This window comes from Argopecten irradians, chromosome 3 (assembly GCF_041381155.1).
Source record: "Argopecten irradians isolate NY chromosome 3, Ai_NY, whole genome shotgun sequence".
Classification (NCBI taxonomy): domain Eukaryota; kingdom Metazoa; phylum Mollusca; class Bivalvia; order Pectinida; family Pectinidae; genus Argopecten; species Argopecten irradians.
The window spans coordinates 63,030,588-63,049,858 of NC_091136.1; the positions used below are offsets into that span (position 1 = coordinate 63,030,588).

General features: G+C 39.8%; 2 protein-coding genes across 2 annotated transcripts in view; one reads left to right on the top strand and one right to left on the bottom strand.

Moving 5' to 3' along the window:
- Nucleotides 1-10,444: 10,444 nt before the first annotated feature.
- Nucleotides 10,445-19,271, top strand: part of LOC138319332 (cytochrome P450 4F2-like) — a 47,533-nt gene continuing 38,706 nt past the window's right edge. The window contains exon 1 of the mRNA XM_069262412.1: nt 10,445-10,890. Within this exon, the coding sequence (XP_069118513.1) occupies nt 10,702-10,890 (189 nt within the window). The 5' untranslated portion in view covers nt 10,445-10,701. The remainder of the gene's footprint in view (nt 10,891-19,271) is intronic.
- Nucleotides 12,701-13,528, bottom strand: LOC138319333 (uncharacterized). The gene has a single exon (XM_069262413.1). The coding sequence runs from the start codon at nt 13,526-13,528 to the stop codon at nt 12,710-12,712; it is 819 nt and encodes a 272-aa protein (XP_069118514.1). The 3' UTR covers nt 12,701-12,709.

The following is a 19,271-nucleotide window of genomic DNA, read 5'->3' on the forward strand; positions in this document are numbered from 1 at the left end:
CACACCATGTGTTAAAGTCCCTCATAGCTATTATGTTGGCCCTTAAATGACAAATTACTATTGGATGTCAGGTGACCGTTAAGGCCCATGGGCCTCTTGTTAGTATCAGTAACCTTTGAACTTAATTGCCCTTTTGAGACCAAATTCAATCCCAAGCAGGGTTACCTGATAGGTTACTATTGTTTCCACGAAAAAAATACAAAAAAACATTGATCCATTCTCAAGTTACTGTCTGGGAATCAACATCCGAACAGACAGACCGACACACTGATTGGGATTATAGTCCCCTTCTGTCACGAGGCCAGGAGACCTGATATTGAATCGTTAGCATGCTGGGGTGAAGGGCTACCTACCTTGACTCAAAAGGTCACAAGGGTTTCACCTAATTGAAAAGGGCAAAGAGACCTGGCATTGGGTATGCAGCATGCTGGCATACAGTACTACAAATAAATGACCATGCTAAGATCACAGGGTTGAAATAAGCTAAACATTTTGGCTTCTTGTCAATAACTAACAGGCCGGCCAATAGACTTGATATTGAGTTTACAGCATGCTTTGATGAAGGGCTACCAAGTTTATTAAATAAATGGCATTGACCTACATTGAGTTAAATATCTTACGATATCTTTCAACTAATTAAAAGGCCAAGAGACCTGACATAGGATATGCAGCATGTTGGCATACAGTACTACAAATAAATGACCATGCTAAGATCACAGGGTTGAAATAAGCTAAACATTTTGGCTTCTTGTCAATAACTAACAGGCCGGCCAATAGACTTGATATTGAGTTTACAGCATGCTTTGATGAAGGGCTACCAAGTTTATTAAATAAATGGCATTGACCTTCATTCAGGGTCGTATGGGTCTGTGTCTGCAGCATACTGGAATGAAGAACCGAAACATTTGTTCAAATAAATGACTGCCTTTCATTGAAGTCACAGAGGTCAAATATTCTAAACTCTTGAACCTACTTCTAACAAAAACTAACATGTTTAGAAACCTGATACTGCATATGTAGCATGCTTGGATGAACGACATTGATTTTTATTCTTGTAGGTCATATAGATCAAATATGCTCAGCTCTTTGTAAAAACTTCATGTAAATAACTAACAGGCCTAGAGAACTTATAATTATTGCGTCTGTAGCATGTTGTAATAATGGGTTACAAAATGAATGGCCTAAACCTACTTTCAAAGTGACCAAATATATGGACAACTTCTACTGATGCGTTCTTTATGGTATACAATGTCTTAACTGTAAGTACATGTAAGTCAAAGAAAAAGGGAGCATTTTTTTCTGTTTTATTATCCCCCACGAAACGTGTTTGCATGGCATACTAAATTGGGCTCCTGCCTGACGATTGGTTAAATTGTCTAAAGATTTCATTATGTTTAATTGTGTGACCTTATGATATTTAATAATGCTCGGTAGACCATTACTGAACAGTTGGCTTGAAGTCTTTTCCAACTTCGCTAGCCAAGGGTAATCAGTCCCATAGAGTACGGCACTGAATACCATTGGCTAGCGAAGTTGAAAGTCTTGGAACCTTTAGATTTCAACAAGAAATGTTTTTAAATATGTCATTATATTTCCACCTTAAAGTTGTATAGGCCGACATATGCATTTGGGGAGCTAAATAATCAAGTTACATGTCCATGTTTAAATTTCAAATGTTTAAGCCACAAATCATTATAGTGAAATTCACATGAAATATATCTTTAAATGGTGTTGGTTATTCATGTGAACAAACGCCATGCAGTTCTTTATTCCAGTACACTACAACTAACGCTTTTTGACACTTTATACAAACCATTCCTCCACTCTGCTGACTCCATGTTTGCACGTCCTAGCGACAAAGTTTAACTTGATGTGTTGACGATATAAAGATAGTATTGGACGTTTCCTGATTAGCTTGTCTAGCTACGTTACCGGTCGTGTTATCAGTATAGCCTTATTTGTATATATATAGGTTACCGGTCGTGTCATCAGTGTAGCCTTATTTATATATATATAGGTTACCGGTCGTGTTATCAGTATAGCCTTATTTATATATATATAGGTTACCGGTCGTGTTATCAGTATAGCCTTATTTATATATATATAGGTTACCGGTCGTGTTATCAGTATAGCCTTATTTATATATATATAGGTTACCGGTCGTGTCATCAGTGTAGCCTTATTTGTATATAGATAAGTTACCGGTCGTGTTATCAGTATAGCCTTATTTATATATATATAGGTTACCGGTCGTGTTATCAGTATAGCCTTATTTATATATATATAGGTTACCGGTCGTGTTATCAGTATAGCCTTATTTATATATATATAGGTTACCGGTCGTGTTATCAGTATAGCCTTATTTGTATATAGATAAGTTACCGGTCGTGTTATCAGTATAGCCTTATTTATATATATATAGGTTACCGGTCGTGTTATCAGTGTAGCCTTATTTATATATATATAGGTTACCAGTCGTGTTATCAGTATAGCCTTATTTGTATATAGATAAGTTACCGGTCGTGTTATCAGTATAGCCTTATTTGTATATAGATAAGTTACCGGTCGTGTCATCAGTATAGCCTTATTTGTATATAGATAGGTTACCGGTCGTGTCATCAGTATAGCCTTGTTTGTATATAGATAAGTTACCGGTCGTGTCATCAGTGTAGCCTTATTTGTATATAGATAAGTTACCGGTCGTGTCATCAGTGTAGCCTTATTTATATATATATAGGTTACCGGTCGTGTCATCAGTGTAGCCTTATTGGTATATAGATAGGTTACCGGTCGTGTCATCAGTGTAGCCTTATTTGTATATAGATAAGTTACCGGTCGTGTTATCAGTATAGCCTTATTTATATATATATAGGTTACCGGTCGTGTCATCAGTGTAGCCTTATTGGTATATAGATAGGTTACCGGTCGTGTCATCAGTGTAGCCTTATTTATATATAGATAAGTTACCGGTCGTGTCATCAGTATAGCCTTATTTGTATATAGATAGGTTACCGGTCGTGTCATCAGTGTAGCCTTATTTGTATATAGATAAGTTACCGGTCGTGTTATCAGTATAGCCTTATTTATATATATATAGGTTACCGGTCGTGTCATCAGTATAGCCTTATTTGTATATAGATAAGTTACCGGTCGTGTCATCAGTATAGCCTTGTTTGTATATAGATAAGTTACCGGTCGTGTTATCAGTATAGCCTTATTTATATATATATATAGGTTACCGGTCGTGTCATCAGTGTAGCCTTATTTATATATAGATAGGTTACCGGTCGTGTCATCAGTGTAGCCTTATTTATATATATATAGGTTACCGGTCGTGTCATCAGTGTAGCCTTATTTATATATATATAGGTTACCGGTCGTGTCATCAGTGTAGCCTTATTTATATATATATAGGTTACCGGTCGTGTCATCAGTGTAGCCTTATTTGTATATAGATAAGTTACCGGTCGTGTTATCAGTATAGCCTTATTTATATATATATAGGTTACCGGTCGTGTCATCAGTGTAGCCTTATTTATATATATATAGGTTACCGGTCGTGTCATCAGTGTAGCCTTATTTATATATATATAGGTTACCGGTCGTGTCATCAGTGTAGCCTTATTTGTATATAGATAAGTTACCGGTCGTGTCATCAGTGTAGCCTTATTTGTATATAGATAAGTTACCGGTCGTGTCATCAGTATAGCCTTGTTTGTATATAGATAAGTTACCGGTCGTGTTATCAGTATAGCCTTATTTATATATATATAGGTTACCGGTCGTGTCATCAGTGTAGCCTTATTTATATATATATAGGTTACCGGTCGTGTCATCAGTGTAGCCTTATTTGTATATAGATAAGTTACCGGTCGTGTCATCAGTATAGCCTTGTTTGTATATAGATAAGTTACCGGTCGTGTCATCAGTATAGCCTTGTTTGTATATAGATAAGTTACCGGTCGTGTTATCAGTATAGCCTTATTTATATATAGATAGGTTACCGGTCGTGTCATCAGTGTAGCCTTATTTGTATATAGATAAGTTACTGGTCGTGTCATCAGTATAGCCTTATTTGTATATAGATAAGTTACCGGTCGTGTCATCAGTATAGCCTTGTTTGTATATAGATAAGTTACCGGTCGTGTCATCAGTGTAGCCTTATTTGTATATAGATAAGTTACCGGTCGTGTCATCAGTATAGCCTTGTTTATATATATATAGGTTACCGGTCGTGTCATCAGTGTAGCCTTATTTGTATATAGATAAGTTACCGGTCGTGTCATCAGTGTAGCCTTATTTGTATATAGATAAGTTACCGGTCGTGTCATCAGTATAGCCTTGTTTGTATATAGATAAGTTACCGGTCGTGTTATCAGTATAGCCTTATTTATATATAGATAGGTTACCGGTCGTGTCATCAGTGTAGCCTTATTTGTATATAGATAAGTTACTGGTCGTGTCATCAGTATAGCCTTATTTGTATATAGATAAGTTACCGGTCGTGTCATCAGTATAGCCTTGTTTGTATATAGATAAGTTACCGGTCGTGTTATCAGTATAGCCTTATTTATATATAGATAGGTTACCGGTCGTGTCATCAGTGTAGCCTTATTTGTATATAGATAAGTTACTGGTCGTGTCATCAGTATAGCCTTATTTATATATATATATAGGTTACCGGTCGTGTCATCAGTGTAGCCTTATTTATATATAGATAAGTTACCGGTCGTGTCATCAGTGTAGCCTTATTTGTATATAGATAAGTTACCGGTCGTGTCATCAGTATAGCCTTGTTTGTATATAGATAAGTTACCGGTCGTGTTATCAGTATAGCCTTATTTATATATAGATAGGTTACCGGTCGTGTCATCAGTGTAGCCTTATTTGTATATAGATAAGTTACTGGTCGTGTCATCAGTATAGCCTTATTTGTATATAGATAAGTTACCGGTCGTGTCATCAGTGTAGCCTTATTTGTATATAGATAAGTTACCGGTCGTGTCATCAGTGTAGCCCTATTTGTATATAGATAAGTTACCGGTCATGTCATCAGTATAGCCTTATTTGTATATAGATAAGTTACCGGTCGTGTCATCAGTATAGCCTTGTTTGTATATGGATAAGTTACCGGTCGTGTCATCAGTATACCTTATTTGTATATAGATAAGTTACCGGTCGTGTCATCAGTATAGCCTTATTTGTATATAGATAAGTTACCGGTCGTGTCATCAGTATAGCCTTGTTTGTATATGGATAAGTTACCGGTCGTGTCATCAGTATACCTTATTTGTATATAGATAAGTTACCGGTCGTGTCATCAGTATAGCCTTATTTGTATATAGATAAGTTACCGGTCGTGTCATCAGTATAGCCTTATTTGTATATATATAAGTTACCGGTCGTGTCATCAGTATACCTTATTTGTATATATATAAGTTACCGGTCGTGTCATCAGTATAGCCTTGTTTGTATATGGATAAGTTACCGGTCGTGTCATCAGTATACCTTATTTGTATATAGATAAGTTACCGGTCGTGTCATCAGTATAGCCTTATTGGTATATAGATAAGTTACCGGTCGTGTCATCAGTATAGCCTTATTGGTATATAGATAAGTTACCGGTCGTGTCATCAGTATAGCCTTGTTTATATATATATAGGTTACCGGTCGTGTCATCAGTGTAGCCTATTATTTGTATATAGATAAGTTACCGGTCGTGTCATCAGTGTAGCCTTATTTGTATATAGATAAGTTACCGGTCGTGTCATCAGTATAGCCTTGTTTGTATATAGATAAGTTACCGGTCGTGTTATCAGTATAGCCTTATTTATATATAGATAGGTTACCGGTCGTGTCATCAGTGTAGCCTTATTTGTATATAGATAAGTTACGGTCGTGTCATCAGTTAGCCTTATTTGTATATAGATAAGTTACCGGTCGTGTATCGTATAGCCTTTTTATATAAATAAGTTACCGGTCGTGTCAGTTAGCCTTATTATATATAGTTATAAGTTACTCGTAGTACCTCCGTCGTGTCATCAGTTAGCCTTTTTGTATATAGATAGTTACCGTCGTGTATCAGTGTAGCCTTATTTGTATATAGATAAGTTACGGTCGGTCATCAGTGTCATCAGTTAGCCTTATTTATATATATATATAGATAGGTTACCGGTCGTGTCATCAGTGTAGCCTTATTTATATATAGATAAGTTACCGGTCGTGTCATCAGTGTAGCCATAGTAGTAGCCTATTTGTATATAGATAAGTTACCGGTCGTGTCATCAGTATAGCCTTGTTTTATATAGATAAGTTACCGGTCGTGTTATCAGTATAGCCTTATTTATATATAGATAGGTTACCGGTCGTGTCATCAGTGTAGCCTTATTTGTATATAGATAAGTTACTGGTCGTGTCATCAGTATAGCCTTATTTGTATATAGATAAGTTACCGGTCGTGTCATCAGTGTAGCCTTATTTGTATATAGATAAGTTACCGGTCGTGTCATCAGTGTAGCCCTATTTGTATATAGATAAGTTACCGGTCGTGTCATCAGTATAGCCTTATTTGTATATAGATAAGTTACCGGTCGTGTCATCAGTATAGCCTTGTTTGTATATGGATAAGTTACCGGTCGTGTCATCAGTATACCTTATTTGTATATAGATAAGTTACCGGTCGTGTCATCAGTATAGCCTTATTTGTATATAGATAAGTTACCGGTCGTGTCATCAGTATAGCCTTGTTTGTATATGGATAAGTTACCGGTCGTGTCATCAGTATACCTTATTTGTATATAGATAAGTTACCGGTCGTGTAATCAGTATAGCCTTATTTGTATATAGATAAGTTACCGGTCGTGTCATCAGTATAGCCTTATTTGTATATATATAAGTTACCGGTCGTGTCATCAGTATACCTTATTTGTATATATATAAGTTACCGGTCGTGTCATCAGTATAGCCTTGTTTGTATATGGATAAGTTACCGGTCGTGTCATCAGTATACCTTATTTGTATATAGATAAGTTACCGGTCGTGTCATCAGTATAGCCTTATTGGTATATAGATAAGTTACCGGTCGTGTCATCAGTATAGCCTTATTGGTATATAGATAAGTTACCGGTCGTGTCATCAGTATAGCCTTGTTTATATATATGTAGGTTACCGGTCGTGTCATCAGTGTAGCCTTATTTGTATATAGATAAGTTACCGGTCGTGTCATCAGTGTAGCCTTATTTGTATATAGATAGGTTACCGGTCGTGTCATCAGTATAGCCTTGTTTGTATATAGATAAGTTACCGGTCGTGTTATCAGTATAGCCTTATTTATATATAGATAGGTTACCGGTCGTGTCATCAGTGTAGCCTTATTTGTATATAGATAAGTTACCGGTCGTGTCATCAGTATAGCCTTATTTGTATATAGATAAGTTACCGGTCGTGTCATCAGTATAGCCTTGTTTGTATATAGATAAGTTACCGGTCGTGTTATCAGTATAGCCTTATTTATATATAGATAGGTTACCGGTCGTGTCATCAGTGTAGCCTTATTTGTATATAGATAGGTTACCGGTCGTGTCATCAGTGTAGCCTTATTTGTATATAGATAAGTTACCGGTCGTGTCATCAGTATAGCCTTATTGGTATATAGATAAGTTACCGGTCGTGTCATCAGTATAGCCTTATTGGTATATAGATAAGTTACCGGTCGTGTCATCAGTATAGCCTTGTTTATATATATATAGGTTACCGGTCGTGTCATCAGTGTAGCCTTATTTGTATATAGATAAGTTACCGGTCGTGTCATCAGTGTAGCCTTATTTGTATATAGATAAGTTACCGGTCGTGTCATCAGTATAGCCTTGTTTGTATATAGATAAGTTACCGGTCGTGTTATCAGTATAGCCTTATTTATATATAGATAGGTTACCGGTCGTGTCATCAGTGTAGCCTTATTTGTATATAGATAAGTTACTGGTCGTGTCATCAGTATAGCCTTATTTGTATATAGATAAGTTACCGGTCGTGTCATCAGTGTAGCCTTATTTGTATATAGATAAGTTACCGGTCGTGTCATCAGTATAGCCTAGCTTGTTTGTATATAGATAAGTTACCGGTCGTGTTATCAGTATAGCCTTATTTATATATAGATAGGTTACCGGTCGTGTCATCAGTGTAGCCTTATTTGTATATAGATAAGTTACTGGTCGTGTCATCAGTATAGCCTTATTTGTATATAGATAAGTTACCGGTCGTGTCATCAGTGTAGCCTTATTTGTATATAGATAAGTTACCGGTCGTGTCATCAGTGTAGCCCTATTTGTATATAGATAAGTTACCGGTCATGTCATCAGTATAGCCTTATTTGTATATAGATAAGTTACCGGTCGTGTCATCAGTATAGCCTTGTTTGTATATGGATAAGTTACCGGTCGTGTCATCAGTATACCTTATTTGTATATAGATAAGTTACCGGTCGTGTCATCAGTATAGCCTTATTTGTATATAGATAAGTTACCGGTCGTGTCATCAGTATAGCCTTGTTTGTATATGGATAAGTTACCGGTCGTGTCATCAGTATACCTTATTTGTATATAGATAAGTTACCGGTCGTGTCATCAGTATAGCCTTATTTGTATATAGATAAGTTACCGGTCGTGTCATCAGTATAGCCTTATTTGTATATATATAAGTTACCGGTCGTGTCATCAGTATACCTTATTTGTATATATATAAGTTACCGGTCGTGTCATCAGTATAGCCTTGTTTGTATATGGATAAGTTACCGGTCGTGTCATCAGTATACCTTATTTGTATATAGATAAGTTACCGGTCGTGTCATCAGTATAGCCTTATTGGTATATAGATAAGTTACCGGTCGTGTCATCAGTATAGCCTTATTGGTATATAGATAAGTTACCGGTCGTGTCATCAGTATAGCCTTATTTGTATATAGATAGGTTACCGGTCGTGTCATCAGTGTAGCCTTATTTGTATATAGATAAGTTACCGGTCGTGTTATCAAGTATAGCCTTATTTGTATATAGATAAGTTACCGGTCGTGTCATCAGTATAGCCTTATTGGTATATAGATAAGTTACCGGTCGTGTCATCAGTATAGCCTTATTTGTATATAGATAAGTTACCGGTCGTGTCATCAGTATAGCCTTCTTTGTATATAGATAAGTTACCGGTCGTGTCATCAGTATAGCCTTATTGGTATATAGATAAGTTACCGGTCGTGTCATCAGTATAGCCTTATTTATATATAGATAGGTTACCGGTCGTGTCATAAGTATAGCCTTATTGGTATATACAGTAGATAAGTTACCTGTCGTGTCGTCACTATACCTTATTTGTATATAGATAGGTTACCGGTCGTGTCATAAGTATAGCCTTATTTGTATATACAGTAGATAAGTTACCTGTCGTGTCGTCACTATACCTTATTTGTATATAGATAGGTTACCGGTCGTGTCATAAGTATAGCCTTATTGGTATATACAGTAGATAAGTTACCTGTCGTGTCGTCACTATACCTTATTTGTATATAGATAGGTTACCGGTCGTGTCATAAGTATAGCCTTATTTGTATATACAGTAGATAAGTTACCTGTCGTGTCGTCACTATACCTTTTTTGTATATAGATAGGTTACCGGTCGTGTCATCAGTATTGCCTTATTTGTATATTTCTTTTTAACAGCACCAAACCATTCCATTGCCTTCAACGTTCATTTAAAGTAACATTAATTGAGTGATTAAAACACCTATTTCTCTACAAATCTACGTTGCCAATTCGTGATATGACTTTAATGGACAGTTCAATTTCTATACAAGCATTAGCAAGGTGTCATCTTATCATTTTGCATTTTTTCGTTAAATAAAGTTAAACAGCGCCGTTTCCGTCTAAAGAGTGGACAGTTTCTGGTTCAAACCTCTGTTTGTATGGACGTCACATCCCCCCATCCCCTACAGTTCCAATTGTTGAACCAGGGCCGTTTTCGTTTATTCGGAACAACCGGTTCGACCGTTGGTTAAAGTCATTATTTCAAGTATAAATCCTGACGAACCCGCATTTTTTTATACAGGCCTGTGAGGGCTTTGTCAAAGCTCGTCTGAAAACAATATAAAATCTCCAGGTCCGTCTTTAATTAATAAACGAACAACTAGGTCCAACCAGTCAAACCGCATAATCGAAAACAGCCCAGATACACAGTAGTGTCGTCTGCTGACACGAGGTACCTTTGACCTATTGTACATATTCCGTCATTTATTGATAAACGTGTACATGTAGTGCTTGACGAAGACCGTTCCCCAAACAGCAAAAGCTGCTATATACCTAGTTTGTTACATGGAGTTCATCTTGCATACCTGAGTGGCTTTCCTACCTGATATTACATCGAAATGTAGGTAATTAATGAATAGGCATGCTCGGGTCACTTTAAATAGCACATATTTTGAACTCTAGCAATACGATCACAGAGAGGACAAAAACGTGACGCGGACTTAGCAAAAATACAACTGCAGTAGGTTACGTTGATGTAACATTACACGATACCTCGAAAGTACATGCTCATCAATCAAGATATATCATAAATGACTCGAAAAGAAGTTGTAACAACGAACCGAGCTTACCCACTTTATTCGTAAAGACTTTCCTTATGATTTATGTGTAGTACATAGTTTGATCAAACAGTATGTATGAGACGGGTGCTGTGACAGTCCTCTCCCCGGGGAACTTGGTAACTACCCTGGTGCTGGGTGCTGTGATCTATGTGCTTTTCGAGGGGATACGATTTCTGTTTAACTTGCAAAGGCTTAAGAAGGCCTTCAAAGACGTACCCGGACCTGGCAACGTACATTGGCTTTATGGCAACCTTTTGCAGGTAATCAAGTCATATCATTTGAGAGTTCATTTATCAAAATAATTTTTTATTACATGGTATGTATCAGGAGCGGAAAAATGCAAAATAACATCAGAAAATGTATGTCGATGGCCTAAGGTGAAGATTCCCTAATGCAAGATTCCCTGTGAAACCCACAGGGATCTGAGAATTAGTTACAGATTATATAATCATGAACCCACCAGAGTGCCCTACAATAGATACGTAGCAAACGTTGCCATTGTGATCACATTCCACAGTGTGAACTTTTACATATAGCGGTATTTTGGAGCATTGGTTCCATACATTCCAGACCATTTTTAGACGTAAAAGCCATACTGTACATGGTACTATCTAGAACGAATATACGTACCCGGCCTACTATAGCTTTCGGCCGGGTACGAATTGGTCCCTATTTGTCGTAGTGGAACACTGCCTCTAAAAATCACTCGGGTATAGTTTTCTATATTTTTTTTGTAGGTTTCCAATTATTTTATGCATATACATGCATTTACATATTATTTTTGTCCAAAACAAACATAACTACCATTCTTAATATCTACCGTACCGCTCACAAGACGTCAAATTCATAATTTGTGGACTTGCCGTATAAATTCCCTTCAGAAAGACTGTGACGTTTCTAAATGGGTTCGTCACTTATAGTGAATGATCTTGGTTAGTGACTAGTCTACAGAAGCAAATATATACAGATATGACTACTATTTGGTAGAGCGTAAAACATAACATAAATTACGAGCGATTAACAATAGACATACTTTAATATATAAGTATATATACAGTGGTCTGCCTGACCATCGACACCTGGTCTTAAAGATTGGGTATACAACAAACAATCTATATTCACTGACTATATCCTATAGTCGTCAACCACCCCGTGGTCACTGACCGTGTCACTGACTACCGTGTAGTCGTTAACCACCCTGTGGTTACTGGCCTAGTCGCCGACTATCGCTAGCCGCTGACTCTCGACAACAGTGTTGTCGCTGACTACCTTGTAGTCGCTGACTACCTATGTAGTCGCTAACCACCTTGTGGTTATATGCCTATAGTCACTGTCCTGTGACTCCCGACAACTATGTTGTCGCCGACTACCTTGTAGTCGCTGACTACCTATGTAGTCGCTAACCACCTTGTGGTTATATATGTATAGTCACTGTCCTGTGACTCCCGACATCTACGTTGTCGCCGACTACCTTGTAGTCGCTGACTAGGTAGTCGCTAACCACGCTGTGGTTGTTACTACCGACTATACTATGTATGCGTAGTCATTGACCTATCACAGGTCACGAGCCGCTGCCAAACACTCTATCAAGGGGAATACTGTTATAGCATATACCTGATATTCTCCGATCTTCTCAGCTTGAGTGTTGATTTCAGACTGACATTCGATTGATTGATTGATTGATGGGGCTTAACGTCCTTGTTCCGGTTATAACCGAGCCTAGGACACCGAGACTGACATTCGTCTGCGAGCGCGGGCTTTTATACCCTCGGATTTTGTCAATCCGGGTCTCGCAAACGCTTTACTCGCTAGCGTAAACTTGACTAGCCCAGCGTGTAATACACCGAGACAACAAACAGGAAACCCGGACGCACACATGTTGTAAACAAATATACAGCGATGCCTGATCGGTATGTGTTTATTATTATTTATTACATTACCCACGCCTTCGAGGTTGAAGCTTCCACGCTTCTAAATCATCAAAACTGAATTACAAGAATCATAGAAAACACACAAGTAATGAATCATCAATAATTTTTAATATACAGTAAAATGAATGTTTTTCTCCCCTATATGAGTCTATTCACGGCTATCACCAAATGCCTTGAAGTAGAAGAATGTCTCATCTACGGTAGTTTGCTTTACCCGTTTATCAGCCTCACGGTAGCGATAAGTTGTAGTGACAGTTCTCTTAGTGGTGTTTAAAGCCGTGTCCGTCTGGACACCTACACTGACAAAACGACGGGTCACTGTTTGAGTGTGTCGTTTGTTAGGTTGTTCAAGAGTTACAGGTTTGGGGATAACATTGCGTAGATCTGATGCACGTAACTTCTTGCTCGTTGCAACGTTTTGCTCCATGGCCGCTCTTTTCTGGTTAAAAGGTAACGTAGGTTTAGTGGACTTCCGAATGACTCTTCCAAGCAACGAATCATCATTAGGTTCTTGATCATTGCATGTTCCTTCTGCCGAGGTGGATGCTCCTTCCTCAGGTTGGAACACATGTTCACTAGATTCCATTTCTGATTCCTCTGACAGTAATGGCCCCGGATCCTGTGTTTGCCAGTCTTCTGGTGATGAGACATCGGAATCGTTATCCGAGTCACTATCATTACTGCTGCTGATGCTTAAGGCTTCGTCGCCTTTCCCGTCAGGCTGGCTGGACACTTGTCCTACTTCAGGCTGACTATTCTTGTCTTCTGATTTCTGGTGCCTTTTCTCATGGCGGGTTAGGTATATTTGCTTTGACGTTGTGAAATTGCAGTGGCTGCAGGAGAAGGGATTCTTTTCCGCATTTTTCAAACCACAAAGCACCAGGTGCTCCTTAAGCTCATGAGTTCCAGCTGTCCGGAATTTACACATTGGGCAGGCCTTCATTGGAAATGTTTTAGTGTTTACCATCCTGAAAGTACAGAACACTTTGATTAGAGGGAATATATATCAGTAATATAACATATTACTTTTGGCAATAATTTATTCATATTATTCTGGAAATTGTATAACATTTTAGAACAGAATATAATCAGAGTGTTTGGCAGGTGCTTTCCTATGCCTACGACCTTGTCGTGGTACTGTGTTTGTACCCTTTGTCGTGGTACTGTGTTTGTACCCTTCAGACATTCTTCCTCACACTTCAACTCTGTCTCACATTCAGGTATAAGGGTAGAGGAACTCTCCTCAAATGAATTGTTCACATTCTCTCCAATTATGTCTTGTTCGCTCTCGAAACAACTCTCATTCACCTGTGTCTGCTGCTCTTTAACTTTTGCAAAATCTTCAGCCTTTTCATTTCGTAACTGCTGGGTTATCTTTTGTGTCATGCGGTCCACATGAATGACTTGCATCTTTCCCTTACGCCCACAACGTACGCGATAAGTCACGTCAGTGAGTTTTGATATCACTCGGAATGGACCTTTCCAGCGGCAAGCAAGCTTCGGGCTTTGCCCTGGCTTGACATTAGGGAAGAAAACAAAGACATCATCACCAGCTTTGAACTGTTGCCATGAAAGTTTCTGGTCATGCAGCTTTTTCTGTCGCAACATCTGGCCTTTGACATTTCCTCTGACCAACTGATGTGCATCTTCCATCTTCTCCTGTAGTTCCCAGGCCCACGTGTTCTGTGGCAAGGCTTTCAAGTTCCGTGGCATGGAGTATTGTAGATCCAGTGGAGTAGATGTCTCTCTTCCAAGCATCATAAAATTTGGTGAATGGGAGGTAGTCTCATGTTCAGTTGACCGATATGCCATCATGACATAAGGTAAGTGTCTATCCCAGTCAGTGTGTCGTTCATTCACAAAGGCCCTTAACATGGTGACCAATGTCTTATTGAATCTCTCGACCATACCGTCCGACGGAGGGTGGTAGGGAGTGGTACGGGTCTTTTCAATCTGCAATATGTGACACATTTCCTGAAATAAAGCACTCTCGAACTGAGATCCCTGATCTGAATGGATTATGCTTGGGACTCCGAATCGACAAACAATTTCTTCCACTAGTATGCGTGCTACGGTCTCAGCGCTCATATCTCGCATAGGGAAACTCTCTGTCCACTTAGTGTAATAATCTGAGATGACCAAGATGTGCCTGTTGCCATCATCAGTCTCAGGCAGCTCGCACAGAATGTCCATGGCTATACGCTCCATGGGATAGCCAGACTCTGTCACCTGCATAGGTGCTTTCTTCGTCTGTGTCATGTTCTTGCTTTTAGCGCACAGTGTGCAACCTGTGACATATCGTTTGACATCATCTTGCATTCCAGGCCAGTAAAACTGTTGGCGGATCTTTGCAAGGGTCTTCCTTATTCCTAGATGAGCAGCTGTTCTGTTGTCATGGGCATGGTTAAGAACTGTGCGACGCTCGTCTCTAGGTATGATAACTTGAACCATATTTTTCTCTGTCTTCCTTACCAACAGGTTATCTTGCATGGACAGTGTTTCGAACTGTGACCACAAAGATTTTACTGTTTTGTTTCTGCCACCTATGGACTTGTAACCAGGCTTTTTCTCTTGCCTGACCCAGACGATAACCAACCCTAGGTCGTCATCATCCTTTTGTTTTTCGCTCAAGGTCTTCTCCTGTATCTCTTTGTTCTCAGACTTACAGGGATCTTGACTTTTTAATACGTTTGCTGCACATGACGATGTTATGTCGCCAGCCTTCTGTTCCCAGTCCGGGTCATAGTTACACTGGCGACATGGAATCCTGCTCAAGCCATCTGCATTTTGATGTTGCTTGCCTGGTCGATGGACGATGTGCATATCGTAAGAGCTTAAGACTTGCAACCATCTGGCCATTTGCCCCTCTGGGTCTTTGAAATTCAGCAACCACCTAAGTGAACTATGGTCTGTTCTGACAGTGAATTTTCTGCCATACAGGTAATGCCTGAAGTATTTTGTGAAGTTAACAACTGCCAGTAACTCCTTGCGAGTAACACAGTACTTCCTTTCCGCCTTGGTCAATGTACGACCTGCAAATGCTATTGGCCTTTCCACACCATCTACTATCTGTGATAGTGCAGCCCCGATTGCTTCATGACTCGCATCTGTGTCGAGTATGAACCCCTTACTAAAATCGGGATGAGCTAAAGTCTTTGTGCTGGTTAGCTCTTTCTTCAGAGTGTCAAATGCTGTTTGACACTGGGGTGTCCAGTCAAATTTCCGCCCCTTCTCTGTCAGTTTGTGTAGACTTTGCAATTGCAGAAAAGTCCCTGACAAATTTTCTGTAGTAACTACAGAATCCTAAGAATGATCGCAACTGCTTAACGTTGACAGGCACCGGCCACTCTGCCACTTTCTTCACTTTATCAGGGTCAGTGGAGATACCTTCCTCCGAGATCTTGTAGCCTAGGAAAATTACTTCCTTAGCAAACAGACAACATTTGCGTGCTTTAAGCTTTAACCCCGCATCTTGGAGTCGATTGAATACTTGTCTGAGATTCTCGACCATTTCTTCAAATGTCTTTCCGGTCACAATAACGTCGTCCAGGTATATCAAGAAAGTCTGCCACTGTAAACCTGCTAACACTGTCTCCATCAGTCTCTCGAATGTTGCAGGAGCTGATGCTAAACCAAATGGCATGACCGTAAATTCGTATAGCCCTGTCCTTGTTGCAAAAGCAGTTTTCTGCCGATCTTCAGGTGCCAACTCAACTTGCCAATATCCAGAGCTAAGGTCCAATGTTGAGAACCATGAGCAACCTGACATCTGATCAAGAGCCTCATCGATTCTTGGAAGTGGATACGCATCAGGGATGCTGACAGCATTCAGCTGTCTATAGTCCACACAAAATCGTAAGCTTCCGTCCTTCTTTTTCACTAAGACAATGCCAGAGCTCCAGGGACTGGATGACTTCTGAATAATGGCGACTAATGCCTTTTCCGTTTTAAGGAAAGTATCGGGCTTCTCAACTAGAAGCAGATTACTGACGGTTTCGCCCTCTGGTAGGCATACCTTTCCCTGAACCATAACCTCGGTGTTGGCGGGGAGTGTCACTTTCTCTACCAAGGAAAGTCGGTAACAACCCATACTGCCCTTATAGGTTGTCGGTATTTCAACACCGTCAAGAGTGAGAACACCTCTTGTGAAATCAAGGGAACCATTTCGGTCCTGCATAGCGTCAAGTCCTAGAATACCATCAGTATTTATCTTGGCAACAATGCCTTCAACACAAATATTCTTTGTGCTGTTCAGTTTCATAACAAAACTGCCTTTGCCTTTGACCTTTATTTTTTCACCACTGGCTGTTAATACCTCTTGGCGAACTTGACTCAGTCGGGGTTTCGCTGAATCCGGAACTTGATCAAAGACGCGCTCTGATATAATGGTGACTGTCGCCCCCGTATCAACCAAAAGATTTACTTTTGTTCCGTGCAGTTCGGCAGCAATATACATGCCTGCCTCTTGCACTGCAGTTGAGGACCCTATACCAGCTCTCGGCTTCTTCCGTCGCTGCCGACGGCGAGTGTTTACTTGCTGGGCACCAGCCTGTTTCTGATCTTTATTGACATCTTTCTTTTTGTTAGGTTTAGGACAGTTTCTCTTGAAGTGTCCCTCCTCACCACAATTAAAACAACTTCTGTTTTTGACTGTATTGGTTTTTGTGTTTGGCTTGCTCTTAGTTTTTATCTTTCCAACATCTTTCTCTAAGGACTCTAACTTCTTCTGCATATCTTGCAACAGCTTAAGCATCTCTGACTGTTCAGATGGTTCAGCAGTAGTGTTACGGAGATATGACTGGCCTTCTGTTGACTTCTTCTCGCAGCGGTTGTAGGCTTCTAACTCTACTGACAACTGTATAGCCTCAGTCAAATTCTTAGGCCTAGCCTGCTTGATGCGTATGCGCATCTCTGAGTCTGCGAGTGCCTCTATGAACTGCTGCTTCGCCAACGTTTCCTTAACATCACTTGACACAGTACGGTATGTCAAGTTTACAAGCCGCCTGATGGCTTGCCCCAACTCTGGTAGACTTTCGTTAGCCTTTTGGCGTCTCTCCATTAACTGGACCCTATACAACTCCGTCTGGTTAGGGGGAGCAAACCTTTCTTCTAAGGCTCTGACCAGTGCCCCATAATCCTCCTGCTCAGCAATATCGAGGTCACCTAATATGCCCTGAGCTTGGCCTCGTAGCGACACCGCTAGGTGGAGACCTTTCTCACTAGTGGACCAGCGATTTATTCTCGAGCAAGCCTCGAAATGTGACCTAAAGTCAACCCATGGAGTTGTGCCATCGTATGTTGATGCTTTCACATTAACAGTTTTCTTTCTCTGTTTCCTGGTCGTGTCACTGACTTCGCCATGCTCATCATCTGATTCATCAACATCATGACCAGCAGTTCTGTATGATTGTTTCTTGCGTGTCGTGACATGGTCAAACTCGTGACTACCTGATATGGGCCCTTTGGTTTGTTCTGATGTCGCCGGTTTTGTTCTTGCCAACAGATTGTAATTGTCAGTTTTCATTTGCAACATCTGTTCTCTGAGATCGCTGATCTCTTTCTCGACCTTTTGGATACTTTCATTTTGTAACCCCAAACTCGTATCAAGGTTCAGTTTCACCACTTTTAGGCGAGTATCCTTCTCCCTAGTCCCCAACCCAGAGTCAGTAACTGAACTTGGGCCATATGGTATATTGGGTATATAGGGTTGTGAGAATGGGGTAGAGAAATCAAAATTCCGCTGACCGGTATTGTCAAAATCAAGGCCATGGTCAGACTCATCACCCAAAAGATCACGGATATTGGCTTCCGCCATGATGATTGAGAACAACAAATAACCACACCGTTTGGTGATTTTATTACAAAAACAATTTACAGTACTGTAATATCAATTAGTTTCAAAGTGTAGACTTATACAATTATATTACAACACGTTGTCAAATAATCAAGATCCACACCGCTGCCGCCAAAAACTGTGACGTTTCTAAATGGGTTCGTCACTTATAGTGAATGATCTTGGTTAGTGACTAGTCTACAGAAGCAAATATATACAGATATGACTACTATTTGGTAGCGTAAAACATTACATAAATTCCGAGCGATTAACAATAGACATACTTTAATATATAAGTATATATACAGTGGTCTGCCTGACCATCGACACCTGGTCTTAAAGATTGGGTATACAACAAACAATCTATATTCACTGACTATATCCTATAGTCGTCAACCACCCCGTGGTCACTGACCGTGTCACTGACTACCGTGTAGTCGTTAACCACCCTGTGGTTACTGGCCTAGTCGCCGACTATCGCTAGCCGCTGACTCTCGACAACAGTGTTGTCGCTGTAGTCGCTAACCACCTTGTGGTTATATGCCTATAGTCACTGTCCTGTGACTCCCGACAACTATGTTGTCGCCGACTACCTTGTAGTCGCTGACTACCTATGTAGTCGCTAACCACCTTGTGGTTATATATGTATAGTCACTGTCCTGTGACTCCCGACATCTACGTTGTCGCCGACTACCTTGTAGTCGCTGACTAGGTAGTCGCTAACCACGCTGTGGTTGTTACTACCGACTATACTATGTATGCGTAGTCATTGACCTATCACAGGTCACGAGCCGCTGCCAAACACTCTATCAAGGGGAATACTGTTATAGCATATACCTGATATTCTCCGATCTTCTCAGCTTGAGTGTTGATTTCA

What these genes read in the sequence shown, in the direction of transcription:
- LOC138319333 (XM_069262413.1), bottom strand. Translation starts at nt 13,528, where the DNA reads ATGGTAAACACTAAAACATTTCCAATGAAGGCCTGCCCAATGTGTAAA.